The sequence below is a fragment of the Rhinopithecus bieti genome, unplaced genomic scaffold (assembly GCF_001698545.2).
Source record: "Rhinopithecus bieti isolate Rb0 unplaced genomic scaffold, ASM169854v2 scaffold_7438, whole genome shotgun sequence".
In the NCBI taxonomy this organism is placed as follows: Eukaryota; Metazoa; Chordata; class Mammalia; order Primates; family Cercopithecidae; genus Rhinopithecus; species Rhinopithecus bieti.
In genome coordinates this window covers 2,815,090-2,831,219 of record NW_016805589.1, presented here as the reverse complement: position 1 = coordinate 2,831,219, position 16,130 = coordinate 2,815,090, and the positions used below count along the sequence as shown (strand labels likewise).

The 16,130-nt window shown below is 38.8% G+C and overlaps 1 protein-coding gene across 7 annotated transcripts in view; it reads left to right on the top strand.

Moving 5' to 3' along the window:
- The first annotated feature begins 430 nt into the window (after positions 1-430).
- Positions 431-16,130, top strand: part of NR3C1 (nuclear receptor subfamily 3 group C member 1) — a 125,864-nt gene continuing 110,164 nt past the window's right edge. The window contains exons 1-3 of one of the 7 annotated variants that reach the window (XM_017872975.1): positions 527-641; positions 1,762-1,802; positions 4,154-5,350. In XM_017872975.1, coding sequence (XP_017728464.1) covers positions 4,167-5,350 — 1,184 coding nt within the window. In that variant the 5' untranslated portion in view covers positions 527-641; positions 1,762-1,802; positions 4,154-4,166. Of the gene's footprint in view, positions 642-764; positions 1,032-1,231; positions 1,803-2,202; positions 2,413-4,153; positions 5,351-16,130 lie in introns of those variants that run through there. The other 6 variants (XM_017872974.1, XM_017872976.1, XM_017872980.1 and 3 more) reach the window with 6 other exon arrangements.

Genomic DNA, 16,130 nt, shown 5'->3' with positions numbered 1-16,130 from the left:
TGTTTCCTTCCCCTCGGACTGAGGGGGAAGCTTGTAACAGGAACAGCTGTAGGGAGTTGAACGCTGGCATTTTAAAGCTGCCCGTATTTTGTTTTATTTGTAGGGGCTGGGGTCCCATGAACGTGATAGGGTGAGCAACGCATAGAGTCGAGGGCAGCAAATGTCAAGATTCGGGGGGTGGGGCCTGCACCGGGAATTTGGACTCGGGCCCTGGCCGGGGTGGAAGGAGAGGTCAGGAGTTTGGGGAGGGGGGGCATACTTCGCCAGCAAGTTACTATTTCGCCTGCAACTTGCTTTTAGGACTGCCACCCCTGCTTTCCTTAATCACAATAATAAATGTGCAAAGAAATCCAGCTCGCTGGAGGTTTTGCGTTTGGCGTGCAACTTGCTTCGAGTGTGAGCGCAATGGGCGGGAGAGGTGGGGGTTGAACTTGGCAGGCGGCGCCTCCTTCTGCCGCCGCCGCCGCCGCCTCACAGACTCGGGGAAGAGGGTGGGGACGGTCGGGGCGCGGGGAGGGGTGGGTTCTGCTTTGCAACTTCTCTCCCAGTGCGAGAGCACGGCGGCGGCAGCTGAAGACCCGGCCGCCCAGACGATGCGGTGGTGGGGGACCTGCCGGCACGCGACTCCCCCCGGGCCCAAAGTACGTATGCACCGACCCCCGCTCTCCAGTCCCCTCCCTGAAGCCTCCTCAGAGGGCGTGTCTGGCCGCCCGGCCCCGAGCGCGGCGGAGACGCTGCGACACCGTTTCCGTGCAACCCCGTAGTCCCTACCGAAGTGACACACTTCACGCAACTCGGCCCGGGGGCGGCGGCGCGGGTCACTCGCGCAGCGCTGCCGCGGGCGGCGCCTCGACTCCTCTGGCCCGCCCGCTATCACCCGCAGGGGCACTGGCGGCGCTTGCCGCCGAGGGGCAGAGCGAGCTCCCGAGTGGGTCCGGAGCTGCGGAGCTGGGCGGGGGCGGGAAGGAGGTAGTGAGAAGAGAAACTGGAGAAACTCGGTGGCCCTCCTAACGCCGCCCCAGAGAGACCAGGTCGGCCCCCGCCGCCGCCGCCCTGTCTTTTTCCTGGGGAGTTGGGGCGGGGACGAAGCGCAGCGCGCCCAGCTGGGCTGCCACGCCGGGGCCGCGGGCGTGCAGGCGCCGTCGGGGCGCGGGGTGGCGGGGCCATGCCGAGGTGCGTGAGGTTTTTTGTATTGTGGTTGCTGTCCGTATGTGTAGGTGCCAACAGGTTGATCGTTCCCGCGGCCGGCCGCGCGCGCGGCCCCTCGGGCGGGGAGCGGCCGGGGGTGGAGTGGGAGCGCGTGTGTGCGAGTGTGTGCGCGCCGTGGCGCCGCCTCCACCCGCTCCCCGCTCGGTCCCGCTCGCTCGCCCAGGCCGGGCGGCCCTTTCGCGTGTCCGCGCTCCCTTCCCTCCGCCGCCGCCTCCTCCATTTTGCGAGCTCGTGTCTGTGACGGGAGCCCGAGTCACCGCCGGCCCGTCGGGGACGGATTCAGTGGGTGGAAGGAGACGCCGCAGCCGGAGCGGCCGAAGCAGCTGGGCGCCGGGACGGGGCACGCGCGCCCGGAAGCCCGGACCCGCGGAGCCCGGCGCGGGGCGGAGGGCTGTCTTGTCAGCTGGGCGATGGGAGACTTTCTTAAATAGGGGCTCTCCCCCCACCCATGGAGAAAGGGGCGGCTGTTTACTTCCTTTTTTTTAGACAAAAATATTTCCCTCCTGCTCCTTCTGCGTTCACACGCTAAGTTGTTTATCTCTGCTGCGGCAGGAGCTGCGGACGGTGGCGGGCGAGCGGCTCCTCTGTCAGAGGTAAGAAGCGGGGAGGGGAGGGGGCCGGGGCGCGCTCACTCCGACGAGGTGCCGCTGGGACCGGAGACGACTCGGGGGGCCGCCGCGGGAGCCTACAAACTTTTATTAGCCTCGGGGAGTGGGGGTGGGGGGCTGGCGAGGGCCGGGCGACGGTGACGAAAGGGCAGCGCGCGGGTGACAGCGCTGGCTTCTTCCTCTCCCTCTGCCGGCGTCCCCTGCCCAGGCCGAGGGGAGGAACCTGAGCTCGGACGTCGAGCGGAGCCTTGTCGAACTGCCGGTGGTTTCGAGCCTCTCATTCCCCGACGGGAACTCTGGCCTCTTTTCTCCCCCCGAATGTCCCCTTTCCCTCCAAGGGGCCGCCCGACACCCGTTTTCGTGGTGAACGCTAAACCGCGTCTGGATTCTACTCGCTCGAATATTTGCACTCCACCCCGGCGCGCCCGAGCGCGAGCCCGGGCTCTGGGGAGGCCCCGTCGCGCCTGGCTTGGGGAGGGCGTGCAGGGCGTGTGAGAGTACACACGCGGGGGGCTCACAGCTTGCAACTTGGAGACTCCGGCAGGGGCTGGCGTTATCTGGTGGAAGTGGGCGTGTCGGAGAGAGAACTCAACAGGTCTGGACATATTTCTCTTTTAACCTCGCACTTTTTTTCTCCCCCCCCCGCCCCCCAAGGGCTAGCTCTTTAGCGTTTGTTGTCAATTCGCGCCTGAGGTTTCTAAGTGGCCCCTTTTAGAAAAAGACTCCCTGTAACCGTAATAGTTTTCTGTTGCGATTTTTGACAAGTGCTAGTGTGACGTTTGGGGTTGCAGACTTGATAATTGCAACCTTGTAATACCACTTAAGACACTCTGGCACGGTTCATTAGGGCCGATTAACGTGGCTGGGTTATTTGCAACTTAAACTGGGGGATAATGTCGCTTGAGGGAGCGTTTTCGTTTTAGGAAGTATTGTTTTGGTTTCGGGTTTGAAGGCAGCTGTCAGAAAACGGTATGGAAATTCATTGGGCTCCATTTGATACCTCGTGTTTAGAGATCGTTATCACCTCAGATAAACAGGGCAGAGGGTGGGGAGATAAGCAGTTTACCCTCAAGATTTGTAGTGGCAAGTCCACACCCCTCTCTCTACCTTCATATTCACTTTTCAGTGAGGGCCAGTGACATTTATGTTGCCTAACGTCATCGTGTAGGAAAAGTTTGCTTTTATTGGGCGGGATTTGACTATACTGTCCCAAATGTGCTTCTCAGTCTTAGTCCATCTCTTAAAACACCCTGATTAACGATATCCTAACAGTCTTATTCTCTTGAGAATAGGTTGAGAATTGGGATAGGTGAAGGTTTGACAGGTGAAGGCAGAGAAAATTATTTTGAACATTTATACTGGATACCGTTGTACCTGAATTTGTATGAATGTGATTTTACGATTCCATGTTTTTCCATTTTTCGATATTTCGATATTTGTTTGGAAAGGAAAGAACTTGGAGATGTAATAGCATTTCATATTGAGGATCTCAAGCAATGTAAACAAGTGTAGCTTAATCTACATGGTTTTGTGAGTTATGATAAGGGTCAACTATAAGTTATTTAACAATGTAGTGAGAAGCTACTACACCTTGTCTTCTGCTCTTTAAAATCTAAATTTTAGTTGACCTATATAATGTGTATCTCATTTCATATATTCAAAATTTGGAGGTAGGCACATGCAGTCAGAAGTATGGGTTAAAAAGCCTTTTCCCAGCCTGTCGGAAGATAAGCAGATCAGCATCGTTTATTTTTCAAAGAAAATGTGCATGGTTCACCAGTTGGTTGTACTTAAAGGTTTGGATGTGTGAGTAGCTGGTAGGAGGGAAATTTGGAAGTAATTAGGGATTGAGAATTCTAGCATAGTATTTATCAAATGTTATATGTATTGGTTCTCAGAAAAGCAAACAGCTTTGATTGAAAAGAGGTAGGAATTTTAATGATCACACTTCCTTTTTTTTTTTTTGAAATTAAATACTTTGACATCAACTTGAACCTTTAGAATAATCAGATGTAATGAATTATAATGTTTGTGATTAACAAAGCTACACGTTCAGTGAGTGGCAGGATGAATAGCCAAGCTTCGTTCGATACAATTTTGCCCTCAGCTGTGCAAATGGACTGCATTGTACTTTTAAATGTGGCACGCTGAATGGGAGCAGGAGACATGGCTTTTTATTCTGAAAGATAGAAATTACTCTTTTGGTAACAAAGAATTTGATTCGGAGTTAACTAAAAGGTTCATTTAACAAGCTGTCTCTTACTAATCAGATCAGGAAGATAATGTGACTTTAGAGTTTATGATGTTTTCCCCCGTTTTTGTTTTTTGTTTTGTAGTTGATATTCACTGATGGACTCCAAAGAATCATTAACTCCTAGTAGAGAAGAAAACCCCGGCAGTGTGCTTGCTCAGGAGAGGGGAAATGTGATGGACTTCTATAAAACCCTAAGGGGAGGAGCTACTGTGAAGGTTTCTGCATCTTCACCCTCACTGGCTGTCGCTTCTCAGTCCGACTCCAAGCAGCGAAGACTTTTGGTTGATTTTCCAAAAGGCTCAGTAAGCAATGCGCAGCAGCCAGATCTCTCCAAAGCAGTTTCACTCTCAATGGGACTGTATATGGGAGAGACAGAAACAAAAGTGATGGGAAATGACCTGGGATTCCCACAGCAGGGCCAAATCAGCCTTTCCTCGGGGGAAACAGACTTAAAGCTTTTGGAAGAAAGCATTGCAAACCTCAATAGGTCGACCAGTGTTCCAGAGAACCCCAAGAGTTCAGCATCCTCTGCTGTGTCTGCTGCCCCCACAAAGAAGGAGTTTCCAAAAACTCACTCTGATGTATCTTCAGAACAGCAAAATTTGAAGGGCCATACTGGCACCAACGGCGGCAATGTGAAATTGTATACCGCAGACCAAAGCACCTTTGACATTTTGCAGGATTTGGAGTTTTCTTCTGAGTCCCCAGGTAAAGAGACGAATGAGAGTCCTTGGAGATCAGACCTGTTGATAGATGAAAACTGTTTGCTTTCTCCTCTGGCGGGAGAAGACGATTCATTCCTTTTGGAAGGAAATTCGAATGAGGACTGCAAGCCTCTCATTTTACCGGACACTAAACCCAAAATTAAGGATAATGGAGATCTGGTTTTGTCAAGCCCCAATAATGCAACACTGCCCCAAGTGAAAACAGAAAAAGAAGATTTCATCGAACTCTGCACCCCTGGGGTAATTAAGCAAGAGAAACTGGGCACAGTTTACTGTCAGGCAAGCTTTCCTGGAGCAAATATAATTGGTAATAAAATGTCTGCCATTTCTGTTCATGGCGTGAGTACCTCTGGAGGACAGATGTACCACTATGACATGAATACAGCATCCCTTTCTCAACAGCAGGATCAGAAGCCTATTTTTAATGTCATTCCACCAATTCCTGTTGGTTCTGAAAATTGGAATAGGTGCCAAGGTTCTGGAGATGACAACTTGACTTCCTTGGGGACTCTGAACTTCCCTGGTCGAACGGTTTTTTCTAATGGCTATTCAAGGTAAGATCAGTGTTTTTCTGTTTCTTAAGAATGGTACATTTAAGATAGATTAATAGATGTAAATCTTCATTGATTTGTATGTGTCCTCTGAAGATTCGTGTGCTTTTTTATATGAATAAGTTTAAGTGGCCTTTTGAAAGTAGAAAGGGTAGACAACCTAAGTAACATCTGTACGTCACCATTTCAGTTTTTTTCCTTAAATACTGGTATTCAGTATCCCATTGGCCAATGGTGAGGATTTTATTTAACATTTTAAAAATAATATTGCTCATTAACAGATAAGGAAAAATTATATAAATTCAGGAGAGTATAGTGTCTCAATACCATATTTTGTTGTGCATGTTCATTCAGCTGTTTTAGAATATGTTCTTATATTACAATAAATGATACCCTTACTTACATAGTCAAAAGTTGTGCTGCCTTATTTGTAAATTTGTTAAGTGTTAGCTTGAGATTAACGGGTTAAAAGCAGAAGTACCAACAAAGAGCCCTGTTCTTCAAACTGAATCTTCTGTTAAAGGATTTGAGTTTTGAAATTGCTAAAGCAATGCAGTGAACAGTGTACCAGATCATAGTATTAGACACAGGTCTTGCTCACAGGGTTCTTGCCCTAAAGTAGACAAGTTATGTCTGCCGATCAATCTCTTTAATAGAGGAATTTGTGCCAACATGGTGCAAAACAAAATTTTACTTTCAAATGTTCCTGTTCTCAAGTAGATAACTGATGGCCAAAATTGTTAAGCTTCAATTTTCAGCTATCATTTGATTTTTCTCTTTTTTTATACTCATTTATAAGCATACTGATATTTCTGTCTGACCCAAAAAGGTCAGAAAATGGAATTATCAGAAAAAAGTTCTAAAGGTAGACATATGTGTTGGTAGGGGTTAATTTCTCTACCTTGTAACCTCATTCCCAATTCAGATAAATGCTAGGTTTTATATCCATTTTAGGTGTGACGGAAAATACAAAAATGTGGATTGTAGTGACACAAGATTGATTAATCAGCAGTTTTTTTAAAAAAGAAGACATAGTAGATAGAATGATTTATTTGTATGTAACCATTGAAGTTTTTTCTGAAATGTTAATGATATTCATCGTTCCCATTAACTTGTTATTCAGATTTTGAAAATACTTTTCTATGAAAGCTATCCGTAACCCTGGGGATCTCTTTCTTTCCTCTTCACGTAGGAAGTTCTTGTTAGGGAAATAATTTAGACTTAGATTTAGGGTATGTTCTGTTCTTCTAAAAGGCTTAGGTGTCAAAAAAACAAACAAACAAAAAAAAAACCCTTGGTTCTTACGATTAATGCGAACTGCTTCCTAATCTATTGTTTAAATAATTATCTTTTATTTAGAAGAACACTACTTCAACCTGAGTTGAAGGTTTAAAATGTTTTCAGTAAGGAGATTTAAGATGTTTCTTACTGCATAAACTGTTGTGTTTTAAATGCTAAAAGACATGCTGTGTTTTAAAATTTTCAATTGCAAATTTTTGGCAATAGAATTCACATACTTGGTTTTCTTAAAAGAGTTAAGTATGGTTGATTTGACTAAGCTATCTGTAGGAAACTCTTAAATTGATTTATAAAACGTAATTATACAAAGAAAAATAAAACATCTTAGGAAACTCTTGGGGATTAGTAATGGATTTTGTCCTGATAATCATCATGCATGGTTTTCATTTTCGTTACTATAAAGAAAAGGCATGGGACAAAACTTACTTTCCATTTGCTATGAACTTTTAAACCCTATAAAATCTGGGATATAGAATATAAGTAGGTGAACATAGTTACTCTTAAATCACTGAAGGTGATTTTAATGCTTTAACTTTTATAGTACTTTATGACATAAAGCATCTTCATGTATTTTTAATTTGGGCCCCATAACCTTATGGAGGTAGTAGGCAAGGCAATGATGATGCTGCTCTTTAGAAGTTCTTTAATATCGAATGAAATGATTATTTTTATGCCAGTCTGTGATTGGGAAATATAATCAGTAGTCTGTGTCCTAACAAGAAGGTATAATACTTTATACAGGGTATTTTGTTAATATTTGAAGATTTTATACCTTATGGCATTGACTTAGCACTGGGAACTATGATTACCCAAAACAAAGCTTCATCCAAATAAATTGAAACAGTGTTTCTTTTAAACCATCATTGAATTAGTCTATTGTTTCCAAACAACAGCCCTGATATAGCTAAAATTAGTTGCTTTTTCTTCTCTATATGTTACATGACTCTACCCAAACATTTACTATGACTAGCGGCCCTGAGTGGTCAGCAAATAATCAACACATTGAGACCACAACTTGATTGAATACTGACCTTCTGACTTTACATAGAAAAATATTAAATGCCACTAATAACTTGAACTTCCTTTTAAATTAAAAAAATTAGAAATTGCAAATTTGATCTTTTCTAAAATGCCCACCTAAAATTGTTTTTATCAGAATGCTTAAAAAAAAAAATCCTCACTTTATTCTCTGGGGGTGGGAAGCAGCGCAATTCCTTCCTTCCACCACAAACATTGAATTATCATTGAATTATCACATAAAATTGTAAAATTATGAATATTATGATTGAGTTTAGTAAAGCATTTTCTTTTTAAGTTCATTTATAGTAAAACAAGAGAAACCTTATTGATTCTCAAAATCTGTTCTGTAAGTAAAACAAACTAGCCATTCTAACTTAATATGCTTTTAAAAATACTGAAATTCAGTACGTTTAGCATAAACTTACTGACGAAGGCACATTTCTGCATTATTTGATTTTCAGCCTTGTTTCATTTAAGCATTAATGGCAGAGGTAGAGAAAAGAAATGGTTTTAGGTGGTATTAGAGCTTTTATTGGGATTATGTTGAAATTTTAGTGTTAAAAAATTGTTCGTATCCTGAACGGAGGGATTATTGGAGAGAATGAATGATGTTGGATGAACTTGTAAATTCAGTCTTCGGCAGAGTCTAGGGCTCTGATGATTGGCACTTAATGAAGCTACTAAAATTTATGTAGATTTTAATGTCTCAATCGCATCTGTATCTAATTTCATAAAAGTAATGAAATTGAAGACCTATACAGATACAGAATGAGTGAAGCAAATTCTGCTAACATCGTGTTGAATGCTTTCTCAGAAAAAGAGGAAATATAAAGAGAAGAGATTTGAGTATGATTTACCCCTCCCCATGGATACTTGCTTTACTTCCTACCTTTTTTCTTTTCCTTCTAAAGATTCTGGCAATGGGTATTTCAGTGTTTTTTAAGCTTAATATTTCTGGTATTCATTTATGTAAAGTGATTTCTGAATGTTAAAGGAGATTTCCTTTTAAATATTTATTTTTAGCCTTATGATGAGAATCTTATTTTTTAAATCTATAACTTGTTATGACTATATGATTAGTAAAAGAAAAGCTTTTAAAACACGCTGTGTATTCAGGTGTGTCATTTTAGTGTGGAATGACTAATACAGAAATATGTGACTAGCATGTGGTCAGATTTTATTGAAAATACTTGTGATGTTTCTATGGCTGTTCCCCTTATATTTTTATAATTGGTAACATAATTCATATGCTATTTTGGTTTTGTCTATTTGTGTTACATATATTTTAGTCTGACCACTTTTGCTGTTTATTTAATGTTTATACATTTTATGAAAGAATTATTCTGAAATATACCTTGCGTAAATGTAGGTTAAATGCAAATTATATTAATAGTGAAATGAATATGTGGGTAGAGATCACTTTAGGGGCCTTTTGAGATTTAGTGAAGGAAAGATTGGATCAAAAGGGTTTACTTCAATGTGACTGCCTAATGTGAAAGTCAGAACATCTGCATTAATTGGTTAGTTACATAAATCTTAGTCCACTCTGGCCTACAGGTGCTTGAAACAGACCAGGAAATCTTAATTTACATTAAGTTTAGACTAGGTCTGAGGCATAGTTCTTAAAGCACATTCTTTTTTACTTTAATGATTATACCTAATTTTAATTAGCAGTGAGTTCTCATTATGTGCTACTACTTATGTGGGCAAATTAAATAAGCAAAATAGATTTGTGCTGAATCGCATTTACCCTTCTGAGGACATCCTGGTAATATTTTCATCAAGAGTAATTGTGTAATGCAGTATTTACAGGTATTTGCCAGATTAATAGGCACTTGTTTTCATATTTCTGAGTCATGAAAAATACACATTGGTGATTCCTATTAAATAAAGAGTGTTCAAGAAATATTTTGTTGCATTAAGCTATAACTACAAAAAAAATCAATTATTTATTGACCTTTACAGAGAATTTTTAAAAGCCCATGCTCTCCTTATTTCTGCAGCTTCAGGGAGCCAACTGCTCTTATTTTCTTCTGGCATATTCTATTAATACTTGGGTTTTGTATTTTTCAAATAATAAAATATTCCTATTAGGAATTAAAAAAGAAAAGATCTACTAAGCGTTCCCTTCCCCTTTGGATTATGTGTGATCATTTCTATGCTAAACTAGATTAGGGTGTGACTTGTGATGGTGATCTTTGTTCATTTTACATATTAAGAAAGAAATAGAATTTTATCACAGTTCAAAATTAGTTGGAGACAGTGATTTTAACCCCCAAACACCTAATTTTGACAGGTTGCTTTCTTTATTCCTCAGTACCGTTGTAAATGTCTCTAAATACAGAATTTCCAGTGGAGTTCATGAATTAATTGGTAGTGGAAGGTGAAGAGGGAGGAGCAACAGAGATGTGCAGTGCTATGGATAAGTTTAGGAATATCAAGATCAGTTCTGAAAACTAACAGTTTGGATCAACTGTCATGAATTAGAGGTTTAAGAAGAGAAAAATTTAGGGCTATATTTAGGCACAAGGAAATGCATTAATCAGGATTACAATTTAGCTTCTTTTATTTGAGGTAGAAATCTAAAACTAATCATGGCTATATAATACTAATTGTTGAGTTATGTTGTTTCTTACTTTGCATTATTACCGAAAAAGGATAAAATGCACATTTTACTTTTAGATTATTTTAGGTAAGATTAAGTTCATATTTGTCCCATTTTCATTTAAGCTGCTGTTTAATAAATGAAAATCTAATGACTTGAATGTAGTCGACCTGATGTCTTAATGTTGATATAATCATTTCATATTTCATAGTGCCCTTTTACAGCCATTGTCAACTGACTGGAGAGCAACCTTTTTCTTTGGTAATATATTTCTATGGGTTATGTATTTTTTCTGCTGGAATATTGAGAAAATTAATTTTTCATAATACTTATGTAGAATAAATTATGGGGTTCTGCAAGTGCTAGACAGTCACTTAAACTATATTGCAATACATTCCTTAAATTCAATATTTTGAATGAAAATGTGTTATCCCCTAATTTTATCCCTAGGATAATTTAAATATTAATTACATCCCAATAGAGCTGCATGCTTAAACATACTTTTTCAGAGTAACCCAAGTATTAATTTTGAGTGCTTCAAAATAATGTTTCTTTTTAGCAAGTTTCAACAAGATTAATAGTGTTTATAATGCAGCAAGTTCAGTGAAATTATCTGTTGTTTTAGAATCTGTTTTCATTCACACTGTAGGGCACCAAAATATATATAAGGGGAAAAGGTTTAATGATATGATTAGTTGTAAATGTTTACACATTATCTTACCTTGAATTTTTATTTTTGTAAAAAAATAATTTGAGAGTTCAATAAGTATGCAGTGTTTAAGATACACAGTTTGTTGCAAAAGTGTTAACTTACTATTTCTTTTACAATAAAATTAGCCTTTATTCTAGTTGATTTCATAATTGTCCATAATATTTAGCCGTGGCTATTATGAAAGTGTATTTGATAGCCAGATTTTGAAAGCTATTGTGAAAGGATACAATTCAGTACATGATTTATTATTTCATGCTGGTTGGGGCAATGCTGTGACTTATGACCTTATGATTGTCACATGCTGAACACTAAAGCTCTACCAGTTTGTTATGGACACTTTTACTTTGTTATTGTTTTAATGTTTTCTTTTGTAATTACTGAGGATAAGAGCTTCCTTAATTTTAAGACTATTTAAATTTCAGATTTTCCTTTTTTATTTTTTTAACCCTTAAGTCCCTTCCAAAGAATTTGATTTAGTTATTCAGTAGTAGAAACAGAAGAAAAATACTCAACTAAAAGTCCAAAGCCCTAGTTTCTAATGCTAAGGGAGACAGTCTGTGGCCTCAAACTAGGTACTTTGGAGTCAAAAATACTTCCTTTACAACTATGAATTGTTTTCAAAACTTGTGTGTGTGTTTCTAAAATTCCAAAATCCTTTTAACGCATCAATTTGATGAGGGAAGTAATTAGGGTAGGGAATGGTATTATAAAGTTAGTTCTTTGACATTTTCTTTATAGATTATCAAGTGTAAGACAAATAGATGTGAATACAGATTTGGGGTTTTTATAAGATAAGGATTTAAAATAATGTAGTTGGTGATACATAAAAAATAAACTATTGCTGTTGTTAGCACCCGAGAGGTGGGGCTCTTGGGTTCTCAGAGCTTGTTTTCTATCTTAGGTACAGTTATTTTAGATTAGAACTTAAAAGAACTTGAGAGCTCCCCTAATCCTACCCCCTAATTTTTTCGAATGAGAAATTGAGATCCATAGAAAGTGTTGAGGTAAAGATCACAGAACATTTAATTAGCGGTGTTGCCAGTTTGAATATCTCAATTCTTAGTTATCTAAGTTGCCCGGTAGGCTTCTTTAATTATCTGGGTCTCTTCTAGACATTTGAAACAAATAGTTGATTGACATAATACAGACTAGCCACATACTTTGTAAGAGTTACTTTTGACTCATTTAGATTTTTAAAATATACAGTGTCTATATTCTTCCTTATACATTTTGTTAACCTATTTTTCCCTAATAATGATTAAGCACCAATTATGTGATAGCACTATGCTAAGCACTTTGCATGCATTCATTTCGTTTAAATCTCAACTCTGTGAAAGTTTTTATTCTAGTTACCGTATTAAGTCTTGATTCTGTCAATATCCATGTAGCACAGAAGGCAGCAGTTATTTACCTTAATTTTACAAATGTGAAAACTAGAGGCATTTTAAGAGAAAAAGAGAAAAGAATAGCCAGGAAACCTTAATACTTACCTGAAGGGAAATATTTAATATTGGGTATGTTAGTTCCTCATGTATCTTTAATAATTTTTGTCAACAGCGAATCTTTAAATAAAATATAAGGGATCAGACCCTTACTCTCCTGCATATATTTGTAAAGTCACTTACTGCTTTTTGTCACAGTTTCAGTTTCTTTAAAATACGGTGTTTTTACCTGACAGGATTTGTGCATGTATGTTTACTTTGAAAATTAAAAGCATTATAAAAATGCAAGGTGGAATTTTTAAAGCTCTGCCAAGTTCACTTAGCTTAAACCAGTATGACTCTCATTGGCTAAAGTACATTATGACATCTGTGACTGTGGTGTAGGTATTTCCTATAATCAAGAATCTTTTAGGGTCTGCTACATGCAATCCCGGAAGGGTCATGAATTGCAGTTTCATGAAGACTACTGTATTTTAAAGCCTTCAAATGCCAAGGTAGTATCTTTACAATGATTTTTTTTTTTCAGTTTTATTTTTTTGAAAGTGCCTTCAATGAAGTGTTCAGTGGATTTTGTTGAGGGATATGAAGTATGCCATCTAAATAATAGCCATAGTGATAACTCCACCCACATTGTTATATTTTATTAATAAATGCTAGAGTATTCTCTTTCTGGTATTTCCTGTTCTGATGTTTTGTGTAATCAAGTATGCAAAGATTCTTTGTCATTAGAAACCTTAATTTGCCTGAAAATGGGAATGAAGTAAGATTTAAAATTTTTTTACATTTATTACATTTATTGAAGCTGTCTGAAAAAGCTCTTGAGTATGTTGAATACCAAAATTTATCCTAACTGCATAAATTTGGGAGAATTGTGAAACTTGACTGCACTTACTTTTTTTCTTTATTGATCAAGTGGTTGAAAAAAACTTCAGTTAAATAAATTGAATGTATTAAACTGAAGTTATAAAAGCAGAGGCAAGCATAGAATTATTAAACGGCAGTTTAAATTGGTAAACATACCGATGTAGAACCTAAGTTTGTAGGCAGCTTTCTTAGATGGAAACTTAAAAAAAAAATTTAATTAGAACATTATGTGAAATTTGTCATCTGGAATTCAGCTGGGTTTATTAAGGATAAAGTGTATAAAGTAGATTGATTTTTTTTTTCTTTAAACAGAATACCCAAAATAAATATTCTAAATTTCCACCTTGGGAGGCTATGTATATTGCTCCTCTTTGAAACTGCCTTCAGAACCACCTTGTAAGCCATAAAAGAAAACTGGACTCATTGCACTATAGTAACACCTAACTGTTCTTGCTCAAAGAAAATGTATTTATTCCTAACCCTTATTTGTGTGACTTCAAATCATTTGAGTATTTCCAGATATTTAGAAATTTAATACTTTCTTGAATGATAACATGTATTTTCTTTGAGGGTATTTTAAAAAGCCCACATAGATAATTCTATAGAAAATGTTTAATTCTGTTTTGGATATGCCTGGAATAAGTGAATAGCTTGCCAGGGTGACTATTCTGAAACGGATGATGCTTAGTGGTTAAGTTCTGATTTGTGTTTTCTTTAAGTTATTAAGGAACTTGATGCTAACAGTTTATATATTCCCCCTTCTTGGCATAGTAAAGAAGTAATAGAGACTACTCACCTCTACGCCTGATTTTTAAAATGAGTGTTTATTTTATGTTTAAGTAAGGTAGGTCTGCTTTTGAGTTGGACTTGAAGGGAACTTGGCAATAGCATGTATAATGTAAATATAATGTGAATTCCTACAACAGTCTCCCAAACAGGTTAATTTCCCATTCATACACATTTCCCTTAGTGTATCAGGGAATTAAGTATCTGATTATCAGTATAGCAAGAGCAACTCAAGTATACTAAAATTATTTATGCTTATAAAATAGTTTGAGTTATAGCTACAATATAAAATTCATATATTTTTGACTTTTATTCCTCACAACCTGAAAAAAACCTCTGCGATTACTGATAGTACTTTTAAAAACTAAATGAATTTTGTTACTACTATTTTCTAAATTTAGTCATGTTTACTGTTCAAAAAATGCTAGACTAAAATGGATCCTAATCTTTGAAATGATGAAGACACATGTAGCGGTGTCAAAAATAGGATATTCATTTTGTAACCATTCTGTTAGTGCTGAAGTTCTTAGAATTTCTTTGTGACAGCAGCCTGCTTAAGAACTTTAAGTTTTTTAGGATTGTACTAAAAGCAAACTGTTTTCTTGGATATTTGTTCTTTCTCCCCAAAAGATGATTTATAAGTTTTCAGAGCTAAGAAATGGGGATGAAGAGCCATTCTAGCATGGCACGTAATGTTTTACTGCTAACAGATTTTTCTCTACACTGCTTTATTAGCCTTGAACCTCCGACTTTGTTCTGTCAGCTGGGAGGCTGGTAGATTTTCTATTAGGTAGCAAATGCTTCTCATCACTAAACACATACTGGTTATGTTAGTGGTGTTAGTGCAGTCTGTAGATGGGCACTGCATTTTAATCAAGAAATGTTTTTGAAGGAAAGAAGAATAGGTGAAGTAATTTCTAACTCAGTATTTTAGGGATGAGTGACCTTTTAATTGATAATGACATTTAACAGAGCTGTACAGTTTTTTGGGGGTCCCACAGACATATTTAAACAAGAAAATAGTAAATAAGCCGGAAGGAAAAGTTATAAAACTATTAAGAAAAAAATGAAAATTCTAAACTTCAATTCTGGTGCCTGGCTAAATTTGATTTTTGTATACCTCGGTGTTTCTCTATGGACACTGGGAAATCAATAAACAGCCTAGCTACGTTATTATGTTCGTAAGTGGAAGAACTAAAGAACTACAAAGACATGTTCTAGGCCAAGAATTCTTGAGATAGATAGAGTGGGAGGTTAACTAGATGATCTCCAAGGTCCTTCTAATCGTGCTTGGCAGCAGCAAGCATTTATCAAGCTAGACACTGGGCATATGGAGATGAAGACGATGAAAATCCCCAGCAGCGTGGAGAGCACTCTGATGATACTCATCCCTGCCTACTCCTCCCTCAATTTGCTTTTTGAAATGTGAGATTGAAGGATCTCAAGCTCCTTCCTGGGAAGACATAACTGAAATTTCATAGAGGAAACTGCATGGATGAATGGGAAACAAGATTTGATTCAACTATTTGGAATAAGAAAAGGGGCAACAAGGAGTATGAAACAAAAGAAAGAAAAGATGGAAAGAATTAGTTGACTAGATGAGGACTGAGTCGATAGGAATGAGCCAACAGGAGACTTCAGCAACTAATGGTTGAAAGTATTATGTGCATGCATATTGTCATCAAATATTACATGATACAAAACAAGGAGAATACATGACTTTCACCATAACCTCAGTTTGTACACCCTAGGTGCAAGATATTTTTTTCTTCTAGTCACTTACGAATATCCTTACTCTCTAGGAGAAATAATCCTCTTTCTGGGCTCCCCAGTGTATAAGCTCAAATCTGAGGAAGTTTTAACTGAAATGTTCTTTCTCCAGGTACCCACATAGTTTACTCTCTCACTTAAATGTCAGCTCTGTAAAAGAGATCTCTGACTGCTCTATCTGAAATGGTAGCATCTTTCACATAGTCTTTCCATCTTCTTAACATCATCTATCTAATTGTGTCTTATCTGCTCACCTGCTACAATGTAAGCTCTGTGAGATCAGTG